This window comes from Synchiropus splendidus, chromosome 3 (genome assembly GCF_027744825.2).
Source record: "Synchiropus splendidus isolate RoL2022-P1 chromosome 3, RoL_Sspl_1.0, whole genome shotgun sequence".
NCBI lineage: Eukaryota > Metazoa > Chordata > Actinopteri > Syngnathiformes > Callionymidae > Synchiropus > Synchiropus splendidus.
The window spans coordinates 14787267-14811980 of record NC_071336.1 but is presented as its reverse complement, the minus strand read 5'-3'; the positions used below and the strand labels follow the sequence as shown (position 1 = coordinate 14811980).

Sequence of the window (24714 nt, the reverse complement as noted above, 5' to 3'; positions counted from 1 at the left end):
TCGATTCATGGACTTCTAAATTAACTATTTATTTACCCCGACTATAGAGACACGACATCTTAAACTAGCAATGTAATAATAATAATAACAATAACAATATATTGGCGTTATTATTATTATTATTATTATTATTATTATTAGTAGTAGTAGTCGTAGTAGTAAATAAATTGAAAAAGTTTCGGACAACTGCCACCAGAGCCTGTTCCTATGGGCGGAGTCTTGCTTGTGGGCGCGGTTATAAGTTATGGGCGTGACCAGCGTGATACCTTCCGTGCGGCCGCTGTGTGATTGACAGATGATCAGATTATAGGAACCGCGGTCACGCTGGACTTCTATAAATCAAGAAAACACTTGGATGTTATCCCAAACTGACAGGACATTTGCAAACCTTTTTTCAATTGAAGAACGTTGCGGTAAGTTTAGGAGTATCAAACTTCACTGGGGAATGGGGAAACGATCGCCTTAGATTTAAAGAGACTATAATGACAACGGGGATCGCTTTGACTTATTGAATTGACCTTTATTATTATAAGTTTATGTGTGCAGGTCTGTTGTCGAGGCAAGCATGACTTTTAACTTTTAGAAGTTATTTCCTAATGAAATCCGTTATATGAAATATTGTGTATCATTCAGGGAGAGCGTCTTTCAAGTATATTCTACAAATCAAACAGATTCTTTGTTTATTTAAACACATGAAACACTGGCCAACAACTGTCACTGATCACAGTTACCACGATTTTATTTTCAAAACGCTTTTTTAAATGCAAATTATAGTAGAACAAGTCCTCCAGTTACCCATGCGTGATGTCATAATTGGATGATATTGTTTCTCCTCTCCTTCTCTCAATGATTGCAAGTTGCCAAATCAATTTAATAAAGCAGTACATCCAATAGTTCAATGACATTGTGCTGTACTTGTGCCTATAAGTTGGGTCTTAACATCAGGTTAAAAAAAGCATGTATACCTTCAGTAAGCTTGAGAACCACACAGCTGCACGCAGAAAGGTCAGATTAGATGATCTTTGCTCAGCACTCTGAAAGTTAGGGGGTTAGGCTTGGATGACATTAGCCGCCACAAATACTGTATATGATAATATAGTGTGTAGTCTTGCTCAGAATCACTATGCTCTTGGTATTTTGGTTAGTAGTGTTGCTATTAAGGTCACAGATCCACATGCCATCACAAAACTAGAGGATTAAACACACCGGATTAAACATCAGTGTCTCCTTGCAGATTAATCTGCACTCACAAATATTCATGCTCACGTGAGGCCGCAGACTATGAGGCATCATTAAACCACCACAACTCCACAGTTTACCCTTGAGCCACCCCAAAACAGTTCAAAATGATTTTAAAATAAAAATTGTCTGATGCTAAATTAACCAGAGCAGAATGTTTATAATAGCCATTCTCACACTTATAAACACAAGCTGCTTGACATCAGTTTTGCGATGATGGTTGGAATTTGTGATGGAAAAATGTTGGATTGTGTAGTATGTATATATATTTTTGGTGAATTCATTCTATCAACTCTCAACACTTTAATCCCTCTGTGAACGTGTGGGCAGATGTGCTTTGTAATTCATTCCAGTGCTATTTCCTGTTATGTTACACTCAGCGGTTTACACGTGTCTGCCATTGCGTGCAGTTTGGTTTGCCATATCTGCAACCATCAGATCTCGAGCCATCAGTGGTGCTTTAATTTTCATTGCGTTCATTAAGACACTATATACATTACACTCATACTACCAAGTCCAAAATGACAATTTCTGCGTCTTCTATTGCGCTTCTAGGAGAACTGCCAGGACAAGTACTAGTGATGATATACTGTTATGATGGGCTGTCAACCTAATACCAAAATGGAGTATCAGTGATAAATAAATATGAAGTACTTCATTTTATACTATTTTATACGTATTGGGGTATTGGATAGTAATCATTTTCAAAAAATGAAATTGAGATTAAGAATTAATTAGAAAAAGTTATTTATTCTTCTGTATAAATTTAAGAATTGTCAGGCAAGTTTGACATGTACCAAAAACTAAATTAAAAGAACAGAAAGCATGAAATATATGAAGATTCACAGGAGAAAGTGCCAGCAAAAGATTTATAACTGCAGATGGATTTCATTATTTCGATATTGTAATAGAAAATTTGAAGTGTTAGGACACAAAACAATAGCATCATAAGCACTTTGTTTTCATGGTCAGTTAAATAATCTTGATTTTATACGAGAGGACATGGATACAGTGTATATTACAAAAATGCCATGACAAACTCAAGCCATCTGGTGTTGATTGGTGAACGCTGAGTGGTTTGTTTTGTTACTGTAAGAGTCTGAAAGGTCTGTCCACACGTCTGTGCTGGAGGATGGAATCAGAATTTCTTGGACAGTGTATGGGAATTCCTGGCATGTCCTGAAACCAGGGTGGGACATGCTCACCGCCTTCCTGTTTGCTTGTCTTTTCCGGCTTTGATTTTTATCAAACGTTAGAATACAGAAAAAGGACAGATTTATTTCACTTTGGTAATTATATTTGCATCGTCGCATAGCTAAAATGAAATATCCTGACTCCTTTGTAAAAACAGTTTTGCTTCACCTGATGCATTGAAGTGTATTTGAATCAGAAATATGTTTTCACACTTCAAAAATCTTGGCCATCTGTTTGTACAGATGCCTCTAGTTTTCAATGAGAAATTTTATTGGTCTCTTTATATAGTGTTAGAGCTAGATCTTGGTCTGAAAAACCTTCAACAATGAAATAGGTTCCTATAATGCAAACAGTGTCCTGGCTGTGCATGGAGTCTTGAGCTCTGACTTCAGCAAAAAGGCAGAGATCCATCCATTTTAGCTCCAAGTTATCTTGATCAGCCGTGTTTATACATTGCAGTATGTCTAAGTGAAGGAAGAAAGGAATTCAAAGTGAAGACTATCAGCAGAGGTGGTAAAGGTGCCTCTCTTTTGGCAGAGGATTACAGTCGGATGATATGTTGGCACAAGAGTGCTGCTGAAGTGTTTCCTCCATCCATCAGAGAGCTGACTGATGCCTTCCCACCATCCATTCTGCTTTGGATGAAGAGTGACCACACTCTCACCCCCTGACCACAGTCAAAATGATGACCTCTGCGGTTGCCGTGGGAAACCGGAGGAAGTCACTGACGCTGAAAGGGGTGGACCCGGAGACGTGTATGATCGTGTTCAAGAACCACTGGGCGCAGGTGAGTGACTTGACCGATTTCATTTCCGCACAAACAAGATGAATTGTTTCTTTGTATCGCGTCATTATCAGCTCTAGTTTTTCACGACACTCTAGTGCGTGTGTGCCACGCTGAGCCAAACTTTGGCCCACAAACACTGGATCTTTTTGTTGCAAAACTCTGCCTGGACCCGGCACATACACACATTGGGCTCCTCCTCTGGCTGCGTGTGTTTTCTTGTGTCTCGTCTACGGTTGACAACAAAAGGATGGAGTCAACTGAATTGTCTAATGTGCATGTAAAAAATATATTTTCTTCAGGTTGTAAAGATCTTGGAGAAGCATGAGCCGGGGCGTGGTGGCATCAGTGCCCTCAGCTTCCTCACTGGTCACTCAGGCAGCAGTAGTGGCGGCTCTGCAGCTGCACGTCTGGGGCCCATCCCAGCTGATGAGGCCAGTGCGGTCCAGAACTATGTGGAGCATATGCTGTTCTTGCTTATGGAGGAAGAGGCTGGGCAAGGTGGGTGTGAAGGATGTATGATCCCGAAATATGTGGTGCCTCGACCAAAGACTGTGTCAACACCTTGTATGTTAAACACCTGCGTAAATATGTCAAGGACTCACTAAAAATCAAACAAGGGGGCAGGTACGGCAAACTCTCACATGTCATTCTCCAGATCCTTTAACTAAAAGTGTAAAATACTATATGACCAAATACATAATAATATTGCTGAAGGGGTGAAATTTGTTGGTGGATTTTTTCTGATCATCATCCATGTTTGACCCAATATTGACCTCAGGCGGGGCAATGGGTCCGATCCTGGAGTTTGTGGTCCTGGAAGGTGTGATGGAGAGGCTATTTTTGTGGAGTCTGAGGAGACAGTTCACTGAGGACATGAAGCTGGAACAGCTCAGGATGTACCAGATGCTCCTAGCACAAGCCAGGCAGCCTCTGCTCCACCACAAACCAGTGCTAAAGCCACTCATGATGCTGTTGGCCTCCTGCTCTGGAGCTGGACAGGAGGCTGGTGAGTCATATGGCAGTCTTATTCACATCCAGTCCAGATTCTATTCAGTCACTTAAGTCTGTCGGTTTCCTTCAGACAGTGCTGGCGTGGTGGAGGCGGAGCTTGTTCTTCTGTTGAACCAGCTGTGTGCTGCTTTGGTCAAAGATCCCTCTGTACTGGAATTGTTTTTTCACACCAGCGAGGACCAAGGAGCCGCCAACTTCCTGCTCTTCTCGCTGCTCATCCCGTACACGCACAGGTAAGACCTCCTGGATCATCGTTCTTGTTTTGAAGCCGTCAGATGTTGGAACAAAAACCATACGTCCCTTATATGATTCAGTTTGACACCGCTGCTCTTGAGATTGAGGCTGTCCATCTTGGCCCTTCCCCACCTAGGATGGCTAATGCCTGATTAACTAAGTCTTATAAGATAATCCTATAAGAGAATCCTTGTGTCTGGGGTGTGTTCAGACTGAATTTGTGCCCATAATTGGCTCTGAAAACAGTCAGGGCTGACAATCATAAATGTCAAAGATATTCAACATTTACGACTTTGAGGGTGGTGACAGCCTATTGCTTCCAACTGGAACTGTGATGTGGAACGGAATGTTGCCAGTGAAGAAGCGATCGGAGGGAGAAACAAATGGGGTCTCTGACTGATTTAAAAAAAAATGCTTAAAAATTAAAAAATCCTTATGTGTGAACAGTTGAAGGGGTGACTCCTATAGACTTTAGGGTTTTGAAGCTGAATAAAATTTAAAATGTTTTGCCGAATACCAAATAATATTTTTTACTTTTTAAAAAAATATTACATAAATAGTAATGCATCTTTGTCAAAGAAAGTCCATTTTTAGATGAAGGAATATTTTTGTCATTTAAGAGAGTATTGGCTTGACTTGGCTTGTAATAATAATAATAATAATATAAAAAAAAGTCATTATATAATAGATTGAAAAACAGAAGCGTTTAGATAGTTTACACTATCATCGCAAACTGCAATTCTATTCTCTCTTTCTTACACCGTACGCGGACTTCGCACTGATGACGGTCAGAACCGGCTGTGCTTGGTGTTTGACACCGTGGACAAGAATGAAGTGATCAAATAAAGAGGGAACATGTGAGACATGGGTCAGAAAGTCAAAATCATTTCCCCTTGTGTTGAACTGCTCCTGTTCGGCCACCAGCCGACCGTGGCAGTGAGACGCGCGGTCGGTGCTTTCACCGCTGAAAGTGAAGGATTGTGTTCACTTTGAGAATGGGGGAGTGATTGGCTGAGATGCAACTGTTGTGCTTCAGGGAATTGGTTTGGGCAGCTATGCCTGAAGTTGGTTTTCCAGTTCGAGGTGAGACAGGAGAATCTACAACAAAGTAGAGCAGATGTCATCAAGCAACATCTTTGAGGACTGTGATCATAAATGAACAGCGCTGTGTTTTGTTTCTCAGACAGGGCTCAGTGGGTCAACAGGCCAGAGAGGCGTTGCTGCTCATCATGTCGCTGTCCGCCTCAGAGCCTCGGGTGGCTCAGCACATCGCAGATAACACCTACTTCTGTCCAGTAAGTCATGCTTTTGTCATCTTTGGGGATGAGACCAGGCTGTCATGCCCAGAGCGGAGCGGGACCCCTGTGTAGTAGTGAAAAACTCAAGTGACGAAACTGAAACAGCTGAATAATAAATAACACGACACTGTGAAACTCAAACGCACAAAAACCCAGTTTGTCCAAGTCCAATTCTGTCTAGACATAAATCAAAGTCAGTGGCGACAAAGTAAAACCAAGAAGAGAAGTGGTGGTCAAAACAAACGCGCAAAACATAAACATAGGCCAAGGCACCAGAAATGACAGAAAACAAAAATGACCAAAAAGGAATCGCAGGAAACAATGAGTCAACACAAGGTAGCGCAGGATGCAGGGGTCAGACTCCAGCCGTCTTTCTACAGGTGTCCCACAGAATCAGGTGATTGGCAACACCTGTGGGTTGCAGCTCCGCAGAGGAGCGAGGACAGGAAAAACTGATGGTTGAAATAACACCAGATAAAAAGCAGGACATGATGTAGAACACCATATTTACTCCATGTTGCTAATAAACCTGATTCTCATTGTTGTTAACACAGCTTGTTCATAAGAGTTTGCGTGAGTCATTTTCTCCATTCATCTTCCATCTGTAAACTCATCCTCTCTTGTTATGTAACGAACAAATGAAGCATGTGAAGTGAGTGTGGCAATAATAGAAACCCACAATAGCGAAAGGAAGTCAACAATGGCCCCGACTGTAATTGATAAACAAAATTCCCTGGACAAAATCATGTATAAATAACCAATATTCTCTTTCAATACTCATAACAGTGTAGCTCAACTGAGCAGCAAAGTTAGTTGGGAGTTTGAATCCCTTTTGCTCACTGCTCTTTGGTTACATAAGAAACTGCATTGAGAAGAAAATCAACAAGTCACACAAGGGCAAATGTTGCTTACTTTTCAAGTACTTCGAAGTACATCAGTGCAGTGAATCATTGCACCAAAAACTGACACCATGCTAGTACTTTCAACATTTTGGTCCGCAATAGATCAGGTTGGATCCGTCTGTCCCAGACACTTCAAGTACACAAGCCTCTGCCTGTGTTGCTGCCTCCTTGTGTATAACACACAAATGCAATGAGTGTGTATGTGTGTGCCAGATGCCCATGTGACCACACTCTGACCTTAATCTCCATGTAAAAAGCAGATTACTGTGGAAGCATGGGATTGGTCAGGGGATTATCCAGACTGCATTTGATTGGATGATCATTAATTTTAGACTCCAGCTGCGACAGCGTCATCACTCCAGATTTGAATCGATATTGTCTTTCACAACAGTCCTGCCTTTGTTTTCAGCTTCATTTCCGCTCTACCCATTTGGCCTTCCCTGTTTCCCTAAATTATCCTCCTGTGGTATTTAATCTGGTGAGGAATTTCATTTATGTAAAACCCAGCATGTGTTGCTGTTCTCAACGGTGTGCACCTGCCTCATCTGATATAATCGTTCATAATATTAAAATGAGTTTGTGATGGAAACAGTGCGTTTCATACAATATGAAAAAAAATCCAACACGTTAGCTTGCGTATTGAAAAGTTATCACCAGTGTTACTCTAGCAAGAGGAAATGTCACCTTAAGTGATGGTGCTGCAGAACCATGTTCATTCGTCTGCTGAATAATTTACTTATAAAAACATGTCTTCACAACACAATACCTGAGTTCTATGAAGCACTGCTGTCACTGAAGTGATTTTGCCACATACTAGATCATGAATAGATTTCAATTGGAAGAATGAAACTGTGGACTTGACGGTGTCCATGACAAAAATGTGGATACATATTTAATCCGAGGATCTGATCTTGATTTATAAACACAAGGTGAGTTCAACTTCACTGACTTCAGCTTCACATTTGACTTTTACGTCTTTTAATTTACTTACCACATTGGAAGTGCATGCGTTATTGTGTCCCCTCATGTCATGTCTACACCAGCAGAAGTGTATGTCATAAATGCTCTCTCACCTCTCAACGGTGTTGCGCCAGCCTGGGTCAACTGGAGCACATGCAGGGACAGCCGCACGGGAGCTTGTGTGGCGCCAGCTGGTTAACTAAGTTGCGTGTTAAAATGAAGCAACAAATGTTTCCCCAAGGTGACATGGGAGTCTGTTTTATTTTTATTAAACTGGATGAAACCTGAAGAGACTCACAGCCACAGTTCATGCCCCATGTTTGTGGTTCTTGGTAGTTTAATGGATAATTGTGAATAACAAAGACATTTCACACGCATTTAACGCTTTGGTGTGAAGCTTCTCTATTAGTTTGTAAAATGTTGTTAGTGAAGAGGACAATTTGGACCCCAGGCCCCCTTAAAGTGACTGAAGCTGCTGCTAGTTTCTTCTTTATTGGTGCTACTCAAGTGGGTTCAGGAATGCCTCTTAGAAATGGACTTAAACTGAATAAATAAATGGTCGGACAGATTCACCACAAGAATCAACACATACTTATGTTGTATATGTATTCGTTGTGTTTCAGGTACTGATCATCACCACTTGTTAATGAGGATAATTGTTGTCTTTACAAACGTGTTTAGGTCTTTATTTTGGCCTTTGGTACCATGTGGTAGCCAGGTGACAGTAGCCTGTGCTGGCAGGTCGTGTGTGAGAGAGATCAGACAGGATACCTTCTGTTTTCCTGGCGCTAAAGCTCTGTCTCTGTCAAATGTGTCCCCACAATTCTGCCTCAGCTTTTAACATTACAGTTCAACGTGTTCTGGTCTTTGGCAGAGAGTGACCCAACACAGCACATAAGAGTTAATACAGATTTGACTGAACAAGAGTTAAACATCCTCATGAATGCAGAAAAGTGTTACTGTCAGTGACAATGTTGCATCTTATTACACACTCTCACCCCAATCAACAAAATTGTTCTCCACTGGACCGTTTCTTTGTGGAGTAGTGACACAATCACTGAGTCATCAGCAAATTGAATGACATCCACAGCCTGGAGAACAGCAAAAGAAAAGTCTGTCAAAAAGTCAGCATGCTGAGCCCCGGTAAAAAAATTACCTATGTTGTCCAGTATGGGGCTAGAATGGGGCCAGAAAAATAAATATATATTTTTTCAGCCAATATTTTTTCTCAATGCCTATATTCTGTCTTTCAGTCCATTTTTTTTTCCAATGCCAATGTAAACTGTCCCTGTTCTAGCCCCATAGTCCAGATGATCAACTGAAATGCAATTCTGAAAAACATTTAAAGCAAGATCTAGTTCCTGAAGGTAAAGGTGAAGACAGGGGCTTAGTCCTGTGCACAGTTCCTCTACTGCCACCTGCTGTCCAAAATCAGACATCGGCATGACATGGGATAAAATGAGCTGCTTGGCTGAGCTCTGCACACTCTCGTTGTGAACGTTGATATTTTTAGTTGGCTAATGTGCAGCATGCCCACAGGTGCTGGCCACAGGTCTCTCTGGTCTGTACTCCTCCCTCCCTGCCCGGCTGCAGGTCTACAGTGAAGACTGGCACTCCCTGGACGAACCGGACTGGCAACAGGTATCAATGGCTCCCAAGAGTTTTGGTGTTTTGGATAACCGGAATATAAAATATTGGTTTATAATCTCACCCTCTGGTTGGACTCCCTGCCCTCAGATGATGCTCAGTTCACCATGCTATGTAAAGACTACTCAGATGTTTGGGTCCATACTGGCATGATAACATGATAGCTTGCACACAGATCAAGTTGATTCAGTGTACTTCTAGGGTGAATCACATCTGCAATGAAATGTCATCCAAGTTACAGTATGACCGACTTGAAGTGGGTCAAGGAAGTGTTGTTAGGAACCACTGTAATATTGTCGTGATACACAGCAGTGATTAAATGAATTACTAACACACAGGGAAATGCTAGAGGTTGTCATTTAAATATGAAAGTCCTTTTGAAAACCTCTAATGTGTGACCTTGTTTCTTACCAGGTTCCAGCTCTCGTCCACTTCCTGCACTCTCTCAACTTCTGCAGTGCGGTTGCCAGTGTATGACACAGACACGACACTTCTAAATTAAGCAGGAACATCATTCATAGTGTAACCGGCTCTTCCGTCCTTTCAGGTGGCTCATCCCTCCATCCGCTCCCAGCTGCTGAGCTATATCTACAATGGCTTTCTGGTGCCGGTTCTGGCTCCGGCTCTTCACAAGGTGTGTAGTGACGAGCCCCTTCATCTAGATAGGAAATACAATTGAGAGCATGACACATCTACTCTGATCATTTCCTGTGTTTTTTGTGTCTTTCGCCAGTAAAATGCATGATTTTGATGCCACCAAATGGCCGTATTACTGTTACTAAACTGGATGCCCTGGCATGTGTGTGTGTATGTGCATGTGGCGGTGTGTGCTCAGCTGACAGTGGAGGAGGTGATGACCACCACAGCTTACCTGGATCTTTTCCTGCGCTCCATCTCAGAGCCTGCTCTCCTTCAGACCTTCCTGTCCTTCATCCTGCTGCACACTCATGACAACGTGCACATCCTGGACACACTTGTCAGCAGGGTCAACACCCCTTTCCAGGTAACACCCACACACACTCTTCATTTGAGCAACTCATCGTCAGTTTTCATATATGATTCCGTGCCTCTTTGTCAGCTTGGCACCGTGTCGCTGGCTTTGTTCAAGACACTGATTGGTCTCTTCTGTGAGGACGTCATGCTGCAGCTGGTGTTCAGGTCAGTCCACGGACTGCTTATCTTTCCTGCCTAATATTTTAGAGAGGCAAACACAGCACACATGCCACTTCTTTGCGTAATAAATGTTTGCATCTGCAGATATTTAATACCATGCCAGCACCTGAGCTGGAAGCAGCACTCCTCCCTGAAGAACAAGGACTGCTACTCCTCCATTGCTGCTTCTTTTCTCCTCCTCATGCCATCCTGGTGTCCTGGCCACCTTCCCAACTCAGGCACAGGCTCGGAGCTTATCCACTGGCCCAAAGCGTCCGGTGAGAATGCCTCTATGTAGCTTTGACTATAGATGGACTGGGCATTGCACTGACTTAATTCATGACATCAATGAAAATGCATGCTTTCAAGACCTCTAAAATTCATCATCGCCTTCAAGTAAATTTACATCTAGTAAATTTACGTAGCTCTTGCACAAGACAGTACAAGCAAGGTATCGATCTCATCCAACCTTCAGAATGACTGCCACCTGATCAGTATAATGATGAGAATGAATGTGAAACAATTCCTCCATAATTGTGTGCTACTGCAGATAAACAGGTCAGAGGCGAGGTGATGTCCGAGAGGGTTGAAGATACTGCATTGTTACGGTTTTGTAAAGCTGGATACCTATAAGGAAAAGGGGATGCCCGTTGTACTTGTAGTTTGTGGCACCGCCAACTTCCATCTTCATTTGATTTCTTTTCTTTTTTACTCTTTTACTACATATCCATTGTTGCTTGCTATTTTTAATATGTGATACTTTAGTGCAATTACTGAGAGTCACTATCAGCCGGAATTGAACTCCTGTATATCACTTGTTGTTACACTGGCCATTAAAGCTGTTTGTGATTCTGATGATTCGCACTTCTTTTAGACCCACTGACGTCAGAGAGCGTCGGTTACTGTCGCGGCTCAGACTTTCTGATGGACGCCAACTACCTCCACTACCTCCGGGATGCTCGGCGAGCCATTTCAACATCACAGAGGTCTGTTGGTGCTGGTGACCTTTGGCAAACAAATGATGATTGTGCAACTTTGGATGCAACTGACATTCTGCGTTCAGTTCAAGAGCTGCTATCACATCATCAAAGCATTGCTTATTTAGAGGTATAACATGTATCAATGTGCACTTTTTGTCTTATCAACCAAATAATGAAACACGCATTTTCCTTAATCTAATTGGTTTGTTACAAGTATGAATGAGTGAGCAGTGCACCGTGCACTCGGCCCTCGGACTCAAGAATATAGTCAAAAAAAGAATGAAAATAATAATGATAGAAATAATAATTATAAGAAGCAGAATCATTTTCTAAGCATGTTTTTATTGGTTTACTAATATGGTTGTCTATGGACATATGGATAATATAATATATATATATATATATATATTATAATGGTATCTATTTTATTTTTATTATATTGTACTGGTCTTTACCTGCATTTATCCACCAGGGCATGTTGTCACTGGTCAGCACCCTACGATGGAAGTGACCCGCGGCCAGAGGAATATCGACCTGAAACACCAGGTGACGACTTCTATGGAATGGAACTGCGGGACAAGAGAAACTCCATCTGTTCTTCCACAACACCCTCATCTCTGGACGCTCTGTCAGTGGGCCCACAAGGAGGTCGAACCAGTTCTGCTCTGGAGCTGGAGTGGGACGACCTGTTTCCAGAGGATGATCCGTTTTCTTCAGGGCACCTTAACCAGACCCTCGCAAACTGGAACATGAGAATGACAAACACCGTTGCACCTGTTCCGCCTCAACACATTCAAGAAATGCGCCGCACCGCAACCAAGCTTGTTCACGGCTCTTACGTTGAGGAGTGTGAGTTTCAGGATGATGTCCGTGTCTACGATCTGGTGGCTCAGAAGGACTCGAAATCAGCTCTTCTGGAGAGAATCATGGCAGCCAATCGCAGAGCTCGTGCATACACACCACATGGGCAGAGAGTGTCTGCAGCGATGGCAGCCACGACAATAACAGCAGCTCTAACAACAATGGAGAAGGTCAATGGAATGGTGGCGACCAGAAGTGAGGATAGTGGCAATGAGGTGAGGCAACATTTTCGAAGGATAGAAGATGAAGAGGATGGTAGACACAAGAGTGAGAATCTGTCGGTGATGTCACAGCTGATATATACAAATGGTTTCAATATTAAAAGTGACATCATGGAGGATTTGGATGTCTTCAACGAAGAGGAGACCACATCGGTGACGCTCAACTGCAGAGACTTTGTTGCCGTTGATCAAATGAACTCAATAAACCAGAAACACAAAAACAAACCACGTTTACAAAACGGACAGGTAGAGGAGGACGACAACAGCTTCCTGACGCAGTACTACAAGCTCATGCTTTCTCTGGGGGTGGAGCCTGATGTCGACGAGGCCATATTTGACATGGACACGTTCAGGAATCGTGTTCAAGAACTGAGGCATAGACTCGAGGAGGAGAGTGGGCAGAGCAGCGATTTGGTTGTGAGCACATGGTGGGTGGAGGATAAAGAGGAGGAGGTCTTGGGGGAAGAAAGAAGGACAGAGGACGCAGGGGAGAGTGGCAGCAGACAGAAGCATGGTGTTCCATTCACAGGTACCTCATTTCAGTTACCCAGATCAACTTTATGGCTAGTGTTTGGGACTCTTAAGACTCCAACCAGCACTTTCTTGTTGCACTGTAGGGCCGTTCATCAGCGTTCTGCTGTCCAGACTGGAGAACCTCCTGGAAAACTCCATCGCTGTGAACCTTCTTGTGACAGGCATCTTGGCACAGCTTGCTTCGTATCCTCAACCCCTACTCAGATCCTTCCTCCTCAGCACGGAGACCCATGGGCAATCTAGCACACGCACGCTGTATCAGGTACCAAAAACATTCATACATGTGTTTTTCTAGTCTGAAATGTATTAATGTTGCCTGTGTGTGATGGTACAGGTGCTGGTGACGGTTCATGCTCAGATCGAGCGCTACGTCCAGGCTGTACCTGATTATTCAGCGCTGCTCACTCAAGCATGGAGGTTTCTGTTGGCTAAAGATGAGGACAGCAAGGTCAAAGGTCAGCAAAAATCAACTTTGATAAGGGACGAAATATTTGTAAAGCATGGTTTGTGTGGATCAAAGTGATACCTCAATAAAAATGCGCGTACTGTACACATAAGTGCAAGTGAGAGGCGCAATTTTAATAACGCTCCGAGCAGCGTCTTGGAAAGACATGCGCACCATTGCAGTGTCACTATTCACCACTAGAGGGTGATGTAGTATATGGTTATTGCTCTGCAAGATTTAACAGACCTGCAGAGGTTTTTTAATAAATAAAATAAAATAACAATTGTACTCATCATGTTCTCCTGTGATTCAGAGATACTCCACACACTTGGTGACGATGCTGTAAATGATACGCCCCTGCTGAACGGCTCTATGAAGATTGCCTGTCCTCCATCTTCCCTTGGTGTCCTGCCTCCGTGCCCGACCATCCCACCTCAGAACAAGAGCCGGGTGTTTGCCATTATACTGTACGCAGAGTTCCTGAAGGAGCTGGCAGCTCTGGCCCAAGAGCACAGTGTAGCTTCGGACGGCGCTGCGGAGGAGTAGTGGAAGACTTTTGAATTCACGACTACTGGCTCTATGGCAGCCACTTTGAAACAAAGTGATTCTTGTTTCAAATCAATAGCAGTTTCATACAACTCTAATGCATTCTTGTGTTGTCCAGATCTTTGCACATGGTGGATTCAGATAAGACACTTGGACTTCAGTTTAGTCTAAAATATTTTATGATCAGAAACCATGTGCAAAGGAAACATTTTGTTAAGATCCAAAAACCAGTTCAGTTGCCTTATTGACTTCATACAGTGCATTTAGGATGCATTAGATTCCTGAAGATACTTGAATATTGCATCTTCCACATCATCTAAATCATATATTTTCTGTTAGAGCCGTGGTAGAGGTCCGTCATCATTTCATATCTGAGGTGACGGTGACTCGCAGTGTGACAGAGAAATAAGGTGGTCAAGCCGACGGTCGTAAATAGGTTCAGGCTCAAGACCCTAGTGTTGCCAGGCTGATGACAACTTCAGCTGAGAAGCATCTTTGAATAAATAAAGTGACTGTAGTCAGTAAAAAACTCAATGGTCCTCTTGGGTCAGTCTGAATGCTAGTTAGTGCCATGCTCTTGTTATGAGAAAATACGAACATGTGCTCTCACCTTGTTATCAATCCTGCAGGCATCTTAGCTCTTACAAGTTGAGCCACTACATACTGAATCTGAAATGAGCAGCAATACATACAATACAATTTATTGTACTTGTCACTGCATTATGTTACACATGTCTATATGAGTAAAGCCAAGTGCCTCGCTAAAATTGAACTTGAGATTTGTGCAATACTTAAGATGTGACTGTGAAGTGTTATGTAGCATGGTCTTCTGTTTTGCCTGTTTTAATGAATTGTTTTTTAATATATTCTTACAACAAGGTGATTTATTTTTCTCTTGCTTTTTTCATTTTATTGTAAATTAAATGACTAACTGAAAAGCCAAGTCAATTCCTAATTTCTGTAGCTCAATATTCAAAATCAACTGTGGACATAACCTGGAGCAGTATCCATTTACATGTATATTGAAGCTTGTTGATCTGTGTACTGACTAAATGGTGAATCTCAAATGCCTTTATCTTTGGTAAGCAGCCTTCAAAAACAGCTTATTCATTCATTCATCTTTCATTCATTCATCTTTCTGCTTGTTTCTTCTCATGTATTTTTCATTTTATGTTTTTGAAGAATAGCTAAAACTACTACTGAAAAAAAAATTGAAAAATGAAGGCTGTTATTTTTATTTGGATAAATATTAACATGCTATGACGTTATTATATAAAAGTTTTACTCATGAACAATGTTCTAATATTTATAAGACGTATATATTTTCAGCCATGAAAAAAAAAGTCAACACACAGAGGCCTCAATGCAAAAGTGAGCTGTTGTTTCGATTTTGCAGCAAGAAGTGCAGCATTTCAAACATGCTAACCACAAAGTGGGCCGGATGTAGAGAGAAGAAGAGGGAGTGCAACAGTAGCACATGGGGAAAGGCATATCATCAGATAGGCAAGAGATTAAACTAGAGGTGAAAAGAGAAACATATCTGTAATAATGAGAAGCTGTTATCAGTCACCACCTTTAAAGACCAAGAGAAAGGTTTCTTTCGTGACAATGTGTTGCTCCCGCCTCTGCTTCATCGGTGAGTTCCCGCTCATTTTAAGATTTCTCTAACTGCTATATTTCCCTTTGGAAGGAGAAGTAAAAGTGATTATTATCTGGCTTGGTTTTAGTGAATTTAGGCAAAACGTTTTAAGTAATGCAAGAGGTCATGTGGTTTCCCGCCCACGCTACACACTATCAAATCCTCTATTGTTTGAAAATGTATCACTCAATCTCTACATTGAACATTCACTTTGTTAACTTTCACGGTATCAAAAAGACGTATACAAAGTAAAAATAAATAATGTGGTACGCGTTGATCTGTGGATTAAATGGGTCTAAAATGTGTATCACATTATTTTTGGGGGACAATCGTGAACGACAGTGAAATGCTAAGTTAAAAGGGAATACTGTCCTGCAACTCGTTCACCATGATGTTGGGAGAAGACTTCTCTATTAATCTGTTCAGAAAGTCAAGTGAAGTTGGCCCAATATGAACTGATCCCAACTGACAGAATTAAAAATAAGAAAATGGACAAATTCCAGTCAAAGTCATTGGCAGTTGGCTATGTTCTAAATCCTGATCTTCAAAGAAAAAAGGCACTGGTCACCATGATGTATGGTTTAGAGACAGTTGCCCTCATGCGAAGACAGGAAGCAGAGTTAGAAGTTGACGAGTCCTAGATGTCGGGACCTTTAGTGGGTGTAACCAGAAAGCCTCTGAAGCCAGTATATTTGAGAAAGTTAGAGAGGCTGGATGGTTTAGACACGATGACAAGAGAGTAGCAGTGGAATAAGATAAAGTTCATGATGCAATAAAACACAATATAAGAACGAAGAATGAGAGATGCGAGGGAAACTGACTTTGTGAGGAGAAGTCGGATGGGAAATCTAGAAAGACAAAGGCTTGGTGAGAGACAATCATCTTGAACTTGTTCAGTTAGTGTTCAAACTTTGACTAGTTCAGTCGAGGCATGGATCGTGAGGATGGAAAAACCAGTGTCACACAAGTTAGAAAAAAACACAGCAGTCTGTAGAGCTAAAGAATTTTCCATATGACAATGCTGCAAAGAAAACAACCCTTCAAGATGCTGGTCTTCTTTAGACTGTGAATGCAATCTATCAAATCTTATTGACTCTAAATGGTTGTTTTCAGCCTATTGGACGGCCCCTTTTCAGTACATCCATCAGTTCTTATCACCCGTTTGTATGGACCAGGAAGCGCCTACGGTGCCTCCAAGTTGGTTAGAAATGACCCTTCAACAACACCCGATTTAAAGGGCCACAAAGTGACCCACAAAAGGGATCGATTCACTGAACAACAGGGTTGTAAAGTTAGTTTAGTCTAGTCATGTCACTCTGATCTAAACTTTAAAAGTTTTTTTTTTTTAGTCAGAGCCACAAATGTGGATTGACATTAAATACAATAATTTGTTTCCTGTTCACAGTTCTAGTTATAACTTCTGCTTCTGAAGGTCGGGATGGAACCACAATGCGTAGCACAGGTACAGTAACACATCATGCACTTGTGCTCCGGGTGCATTTTTTTTGTGTGTTGTACTCTGGGCACAAAACCAAACAAGAGAGCATAAATTCACTTAGCAGTGAGATGCATTTTTTTTTTCATAAAGGAATGACATCTGCAACTGAACCTACAACTGCCACACAGCCCACACCGACTGGTCAGGTGACCAACTCGACCACATTTAGGACAAACACAAATTCTTCGGTCAACTCAACAACTTTGACTCCAACGCTGGTATCTTTCTTTGCATCCTATGATATGCTGGAGGGGGGAAACAGAACATGATCAACAGTTTTCTCAATGTTGCAGACCACAGAAAAAGGGAAGATAGCAGGGCAGACATCAACAGCAACAACAAGTGCCACTCTGAAGACAACAGCACCCATCAGAGGTGGAACGTCCTCATCAGCAGGTGACCGAACGCTGCAACAAGGGGCACAATCAATGTGCTTCCTTTGCTCTTCCTGTGAGGCAGGCCACAATAACCGTGTGATTCTCTGCAGCCCCCGCACATGCACACTTTAGTAGTTTAGTGTTGAGGGAGGCGATATAGAATGTTATAAGGTATATTTTTTTTAAAAAGGAATAATGTTTTCATCTCAGCTTGTTTGGGTTGTTGTATTGTGTCATTTTATTGCGGCAAAGCCTCACAAGCGTGAGGCTTTGACCATCTCTGAAAGTCATGAAGTCACCACAGCATCCTCCACCACTTGACTCAGAGACCTCAGAGTGACGTCTCTCCCTATCTAGCTGGGACAGTCTCCCGAAGGGGATCAACAGTAATGTGGGAAAATTGTTATGTGTTTTCCTCAATCATTATTATCAGTATGTTTGTGTTTAATAGATACGCAATCCCAGATTGAAAATTGTTGCTTTTTCTGAAATCACATTCCAGGATATGTGATTTTGGGGCTGATGATCGTGGTCATCATTATTTTGGTGATCATCCTCCTCCTGTTCAGGAGAGCTTCCCGGGTAAGAGAGACGATGGCGGCTTCATGATGTTGCTTTGAAATGTTCATGCCAATAACAACCCTCTGGTCTGCTCCGTCAGACGTACTCCTTCGACCTCCACCGTCCCAGCCCTGCCGCTCAGAGCACTGAACCCACCGGAACATTTGACCCCATTTATCTGGATGATCGAGGTGTGTGTGTGCATATGTGTGAGGGAACGTGTGTGTGGTGGAGTGTAACAATCAGTTTGTTTTGTTTTTTTGCCAGATATGCTAGTTGTGGAGCCAGAGACAGAGCTGGCACCATCTGCAGTACCTAATGGCACAAGTGGTCAAGAGCAAGGTAACAGCAGAGTTTAAAAGAATGGATACAAAATACTTACAGATTGGAAACATAGTGAAGGTATCTTGACCATTCTCCTCACTCACTTTTTTTATGACGGCAATACATCCATCCATCCATCTGTCCATCCATCCATCCATCCATCCATTCATTCAACCATTCATCCATCCATTGCTTTCAATTGCTGGAGGCCCAGACCTCTGCACAATCCTACTTTTCTGGAGGAATTACTTGTGAGCTACATAATCTCCAGGGAGCATAGATGCTAACTAAATTCCTGAATCCTTTACTGACTCTTAAAGCGGAGGAGAGGTTAGGAAAACCTAGTATCATGGACTTTCACTTTGTGGAGGAGGCTGATATCAGTGAGAGTAGGTATGCAGGTTGAATATAGATCAATAACTTTGGATCATCAGCTCTTCATTCAGCACAAGAAAGCAGAGTCTGCTTATGGGGTGGCTGCCATCTCACTGACTGACAAACTGGACAAGACTTTCTACCGTTTCTGACTGACAACAACAGACTTGACAGCTTGAAATGCACCAGACAATGTTCAAATGAATAGATTTAAAAAATAAATAATAAAGCTGCATCTGTGCAATGGGACAAGAAGAATGAAGAAGGACGTCTGGCGACTAAAACCATCTCTGTTGTTTATTTGTTTTGAGAGTGGTGTTGGCAAGTGAAGCTTGGTTATCTACAGTGACCGTGAAGGGCAGCCAACAATCACGGAAAGAAAATGGAGACAGTCCAGTTTTGTCATTGCGATTCCGTTTTTTGTGGTAGTGCATGAGATCAATCGCCCTGTAGCGGCATCACACGCCACTATGACTGAATAATTACATTGTAATCACGACATTTATTCCAGGAGCAACGGTCTAACTGTTCCACTGCCTTGTCCCTTTCTAGTTGTGGAGCAGAATCCAAATGGTACCACTGTCTCAAATCCAGCACCTGATGACATCACAGCTGAAAAAACATCCAGCTTGCTGGACGATGGCGACCTGTTGCTCGATCTTGATGAGCCGAGGCCGGTCGCTGAACAAAACAACAATCCACGTAAGACTCTCACAACCTTGACCTTATAAGGAAGCAACAGAAATAACAAGTCGAATGAGAGTGTAGTGAGAAATTCCTGCCAAGCAAAGGGCTGTGTAGGATAATAGGGCATTAGTTCTTATGTAACCTTTATAACTTTCTATTTACGCACAAATAAACTGGAATAAATATGTGTCATAATGAAAGTGGCTGATGCAATGCTGCCTGCGTGCACTGAAACTTGTTGACATGCGATCGGTTACGTGAGCAACGCCTTTGCTCACAACATTGTTCGATTAGAGAGTTTTTGCAGTTCATCCACACAAAATCAAGTCTGTTGAGAGAGGAAAACAAGTGTTGTAATGAGGATAGATGACTATCTGACATCCATTTTTGAATGTCATCCAACTACAATGACCTCTCATTCAGAGAACATCTGGTCCAGCAGCTGTCCTGAATCCCGCCCAAACAAGCTATTCTCGAGAAGTCTGGAGTGGAACAATGGAAGAGACTCTTTCTTCTACGAAAGTTTTTTTTTCATGACTCAGCATTATATGAAGTGGTGTTAGAACTGTTCTAGGTTCTGTGTTGTGCTCCAATGCCCTGCCTCATGTGTCTCCCCAAACTCACTCAGCTGGAAAACCAGGAAACACAACACTCTGCTCCTGTTTTTGCTTGGCTTTTGAAATGTTGGTTTGTGATCCCCCAGTATTTTTTTTTCTAATGCTCTCTTTATTTCAGTTTGTGCCACTGATCCGCTTGAGGAGGTAACCCTGGATGAGCCGGTGTGTTCAGACCCGCTCGCTGTGGATTTTTCTTCTGTCGTCGACATCCTCGACTCTTCTCCCTGCGATTTCTCGGAACCGTGATTCCATCTTGAAATAAGCAAAACAGGTCTACTTTGACAACACTGTGTTAAAAGATAGATCCCAAGCATTAGAATCAATCATTGTATAATAACATGAACATATTTGCTAACTATTGTCTCATATTGAATTGGTGTCCTTCAAAAAAAAAAATCACACAACGTTCATGGATCCTACAATAATTCTTAGTACGTACTCTGTATATATTTGTGTGCTGCGTTAGGTAGACTGTATCTAAATACTCTGCAGCATGTTAGTTTGTTGTTCTTGACAGTGTAGACAATAAACATCTGTGACAAAGAAAAAGCGTCTAGCCTCATTCCCAGCTCATGAAAGGTTACTTCATGAAGAGGCAAATGACACCGTAGCATTTGCTTTCCGACTCCAGGCTTCCGAATCCAGCCATTTTTCTGTGACCGACATGCAAGCACAGGCTTGGTCCTGTCATTGGCCACCTTTACCAAGGTGCTGAAAATCGATATATCTAACAAAATCCTATGTGAAGTTTAATCACGATGGTGCCTCAATAAAAATACACAAATAACAATGTCAGAGACTCAGAAAAGATGCCTAGAAGTCTTCACAATCAGTGGTTTAACCTCACTATGGGTTAATCCTTCACTGGACCAGTGCCAAGCATGTGGTTATTTTGAATGTATAAAAAGTCACTCTCACGTTTAAATTAAAAACTTGCTTGAACAACTTAAAATGAACTGAAAGTGTCATGAAAGAGTCCAGAATGCTTCGGCGTGGGGTTCAATATTAAGCAATGAGTTCCAGCAAAGAGGCACATCACAGTAAAAAAGAATTTCTCAGTTAATACATGGAGTCTCTCAGCTTTTCAGGCACCTATATACGAGAGAACGACAGCAGACACGGCAGCAGCCACAACCCCGGCTGTCACCAGCAGTCCAATGTAGAGGCCGTTTTCCCCCAGGATGTCGGGTAATGGGCTCACTATTGCTGCAAACATATGAAAAGCCAATTATGGAAAGTTACAACACGTACATGTGGCATGTCAGAAGTCACATGCATCATACAGAAAAATATAAATGAATATATTATATCATATATATATATATATATATATATATATATATATATATATATATATATATATATGTTTTATTAGGATTAACTACGTAATTATTCAATAGAAAAGTTTGATTCTTAATAATTGAAATAATAGAAATCACCATAGGGATTAAAAATTATAATTAGATTAAAAACAATCGAATTGTTAGAGGCTTTCTAATCATTCACTCTAGTCAATTGTGATTAATAACATCTTAATATTTGATACCAGTATGGTCAGATTTAAGTTGAAGCTGAACACACTTCACAGTGGAAGTGTTCCAGTGAAACATACATTTTTCATCATCATTTGTTCTCCTTTGTTTGTTAAATTTGTCTATTAAAGTGCCAGCCCGAGTTCTGAGTGAACTTAACAGCTACATGGAAAACGCTCTAGTAAGACAAAATGTACTTGTTATAACTTGTTCATCCGTCTTCTACCTGACAGCACAGACGAAGAAAGAAAAAAATGTCCCCAGACAGAAGCTGAGTGGTGTAAGGTCAACCTTCTTCACCTACCAGTCACATTGAGGTATCCAATTCCAAAGTCACTCCCGTAGCTGCTGCGAATGTCACATCGATAAAAGCCTGAGTCCTCTGGTACAAGTTGGAATAGCTGAAGGCTGAGCAGTCCTTCTCTGAGAGCATCAATGTCACTCTCAATTCGTCCCTCAAAACGTCCATCCTGGGACTCAGGGACCTCCACACCATCACGGACGTGATACAGGACAGAGTCCAAGTCGTCGCTTAAGAGTTTGCAGAGAATTTGAAGTGATTCCATTGACGTGTTGCTTCCTGTCGTGAAGGTCCACTCCAGTGTGACGTTGTCGTTCTCCTCTGCCTGGTAAACATCCTGAGTCACATTCACGAAAAGTGCCTCTGCTCAGGACAACAGACAGATAACAGTCAGTGTTGAGAAACATTATGGTTCAATTTAGCATTGTATACTGTCACGTACGTTGCTGGTTGAAACCCTGTGAGAAGCTTATATTCTTCTGAGTGTGATGGACTTCATGGGCATCTGCTTAAGAGAGGATGGTTGAAATGGTAGCGTTCCATTCAAACATTATTTCATTCCATCTGTAAGTTATTTCAGAAGTTTCTTTAATTTAAAAGCCAGCATTGCTTTTAGCGAACACACTTTCTTGCTCTCTCAATGCATTTACATTCCATATAGTAAATGAAGCAGATAGTGAGAGGAACTGACAGATGCTGAAGGAGGTCACAGTGATGAGTAGAAGAATCCTGCAGACCATCTTCTTCCTGTTGAGAGATGTGCATCAACTGTCACTCAAACAGATGGATAGTAACACACTACAGAGGTTGGACAAAACAATAACACCTTAAAGCTTTTTTAGGTGTTTCCATTATTTTGTCCAACCCATGTATATCCTTATCTAAGTGCGTATGTTTTCTCATGATTTCTTTGCTTCAAATATCACTCATAACTGATTGAAAAAAATGTATTTTAAAAAGTAGGACTGCTACAGTGAATGATTATTTCGAGTTCCAGATCAAAAATGGCTGTCCAGAGCAGCCTTTTTACATGTTGGCTGGACAGGCCTTGTTATTGCATCCCTACCTTGGTAAGACCCCGGCCCTGGCTTTTAATTTGACTGGCGCTGACATGCAATTCAGAAGCAGAACTTTCATTCTCGCTGACATATTTCTGTTGCAAAACGATTACGGTTATGCAGGAAACCAAAACTAAAGTTGTACTTCATTTGGGTCAAAGTTAAGTATAATAAATGAGTTCCACGAATAGAGTGAAACGTGTAGAATCCACAACACAGTTTCCCTTTTTTTGTCGATGACCTGAGGTGGATGTCAGATGCAGCACTGCAGTTAGACTAAATAAACATCTTCTCTGTTGACTTTTGAAACATTGTTCAAACTCCTTAAATTTCCTGACAAACGTCTGTCATCGAGCAGAAACAACCAACGATATGATATATCGCTGTTAAAGGCATTTCACATGTATGGATGAGCTGAGAAAATTAAAAACAGTGACTGAATATCGTCAGTAAAATGCATATGATTTATTGAAGTGAAAAGCCGACTGTTACATATTGAGCTAAACAGACATGTTTGACTTGAAGAGTAGGTGCAGGTGACCAAAGTTTGTGCGAATATCAGCGGTACTGACTCACAAACATTTATCATGGAGGAACATGTGACTCACCTCATGCGACGTCCAGGTTTTTCCTTTTTCACTCATTTATGATCAATAATCCTCCATGTTGGTAGTAATGCTGTGATCTCTTCCACGATCCAAAAGTCAGTGGATCTGTGGGAACTTTGCTAAAAGTTCATGATAAACTGCAGTGCTGATTCTCTTGGGATGAAACTTGCTTGACGACTGCTGTATTAATTTAAAAAAAGGGAGTGGCCTTTTCACACATGTGCAGTCTGTGGCTACTGTTGTGCGCCAGACATATGCTGTCAGCCACATTTGCTGACAAACAACTTAGCAACATGTTGCAGTGGAACTTGCCTTGTTATATTTGTCTTTCCTTCAGGGACATGATAAACTAATGACTTACCCTCAAACTAGCTCGGGGGTGAAAGGCATTTTGTTTAGCAAAATGACTATTGATATTGTGCTTGAAACCATGTCAATATGGACGGCATTCCGGCATAAACTGAACCAAGAGATCCAAATCATGACATTATATTTATCTACATACATTAAATATAATAGCTGAGCCAGTTTATTTTTAAGATATGGGTCACTATGGTCAATGTCACACAGTGGAGGACAATTAAAAATAGTTGAGCTCTAAATAGGATTGTTTAATTTATTGTTTTTTTTTTTTTTTTATTGAACAAGATCTTTGACTACCTCTCTGCTTTGTGGATCATCCCCGTTATACAGTTAATGTGTATATTTCACTCTCACATTGGGTGGAGTCAACCGGTGGCGCGGCATTTGATCGGAGCAGAGTTTCCATTCGCATGGCACTTCTCAAACAACCATGTTATAGTGATCAATTTACCGTTTCAAAACAGCATCTCAATGTTTTGACTCAAACCCGGTGTGGATTCATGAGATGAGTTGCCATATCAATACAAAAGCACATCAGTTGTGAGAGAGAGATTTTTTTTTTTTGCCCATTTTTTTTTCTCGCAAACCACCTGACCAAACCTTGAGGGCTACAGGCAGCGGGGGCTCTACCTGATGGTGACCTCTGATTCAGTCTATTCAGTTTTATGTTTTTAACCACGTATCAATTCAATTATTCTGTTTGAAACAGCAGGCCACTCCAGTGAGTGATCCGAAGAGCTACTACTAGTCTGATGTCCACCAA

General features: G+C 41.6%; 3 protein-coding genes across 4 annotated transcripts; 2 read left to right on the top strand and 1 right to left on the bottom strand.

Moving 5' to 3' along the window:
• The first annotated feature begins 279 nt into the window (after positions 1-279).
• On the top strand, positions 280-15015 carry LOC128755782 (FHF complex subunit HOOK interacting protein 1A-like). The gene is made up of 17 exons (XM_053859778.1): positions 280-413; positions 3035-3220; positions 3520-3718; positions 3999-4226; positions 4302-4464; positions 5649-5760; positions 9165-9266; positions 9687-9743; positions 9820-9906; positions 10108-10275; positions 10351-10430; positions 10530-10702; positions 11299-11410; positions 11877-13015; positions 13104-13282; positions 13355-13475; positions 13779-15015. Exons 2-17 carry the CDS (start codon positions 3116-3118, stop codon positions 14009-14011), a joined length of 3258 nt encoding a protein of 1085 aa, XP_053715753.1. The 5' UTR covers positions 280-413; positions 3035-3115; the 3' UTR covers positions 14012-15015.
• Positions 15016-15285: 270 nt separating this feature from the next.
• LOC128755785 (uncharacterized) lies at positions 15286-20623 on the top strand. 2 transcript variants are annotated; one of them, XM_053859786.1, is made up of 9 exons: positions 15286-15647; positions 17056-17112; positions 17239-17366; positions 17442-17544; positions 18028-18107; positions 18187-18277; positions 18354-18428; positions 19338-19487; positions 20208-20623. In XM_053859786.1, the coding sequence occupies exons 1-9, from the start codon at positions 15560-15562 to the stop codon at positions 20333-20335; spliced, it is 900 nt and encodes a 299-aa protein (XP_053715761.1). In that variant the 5' UTR covers positions 15286-15559; the 3' UTR covers positions 20336-20623. The 2 variants fall into 2 exon arrangements, with proteins under 2 accessions (XP_053715761.1, XP_053715763.1); XM_053859788.1 differs by having other exon boundaries at positions 15286-16517.
• A 363-nt stretch (positions 20624-20986) lies between these two features.
• LOC128755786 (V-set and immunoglobulin domain-containing protein 1-like) lies at positions 20987-23718 on the bottom strand. Its single transcript, XM_053859789.1, has 5 exons — positions 23589-23718; positions 22614-22669; positions 22365-22427; positions 21926-22285; positions 20987-21295 (listed from the first exon to the last, which is right to left on the bottom strand). The coding sequence occupies exons 1-5, from the start codon at positions 23591-23593 to the stop codon at positions 21174-21176; spliced, it is 606 nt and encodes a 201-aa protein (XP_053715764.1). The 5' UTR covers positions 23594-23718; the 3' UTR covers positions 20987-21173.
• Positions 23719-24714: the final 996 nt, after the last annotated feature.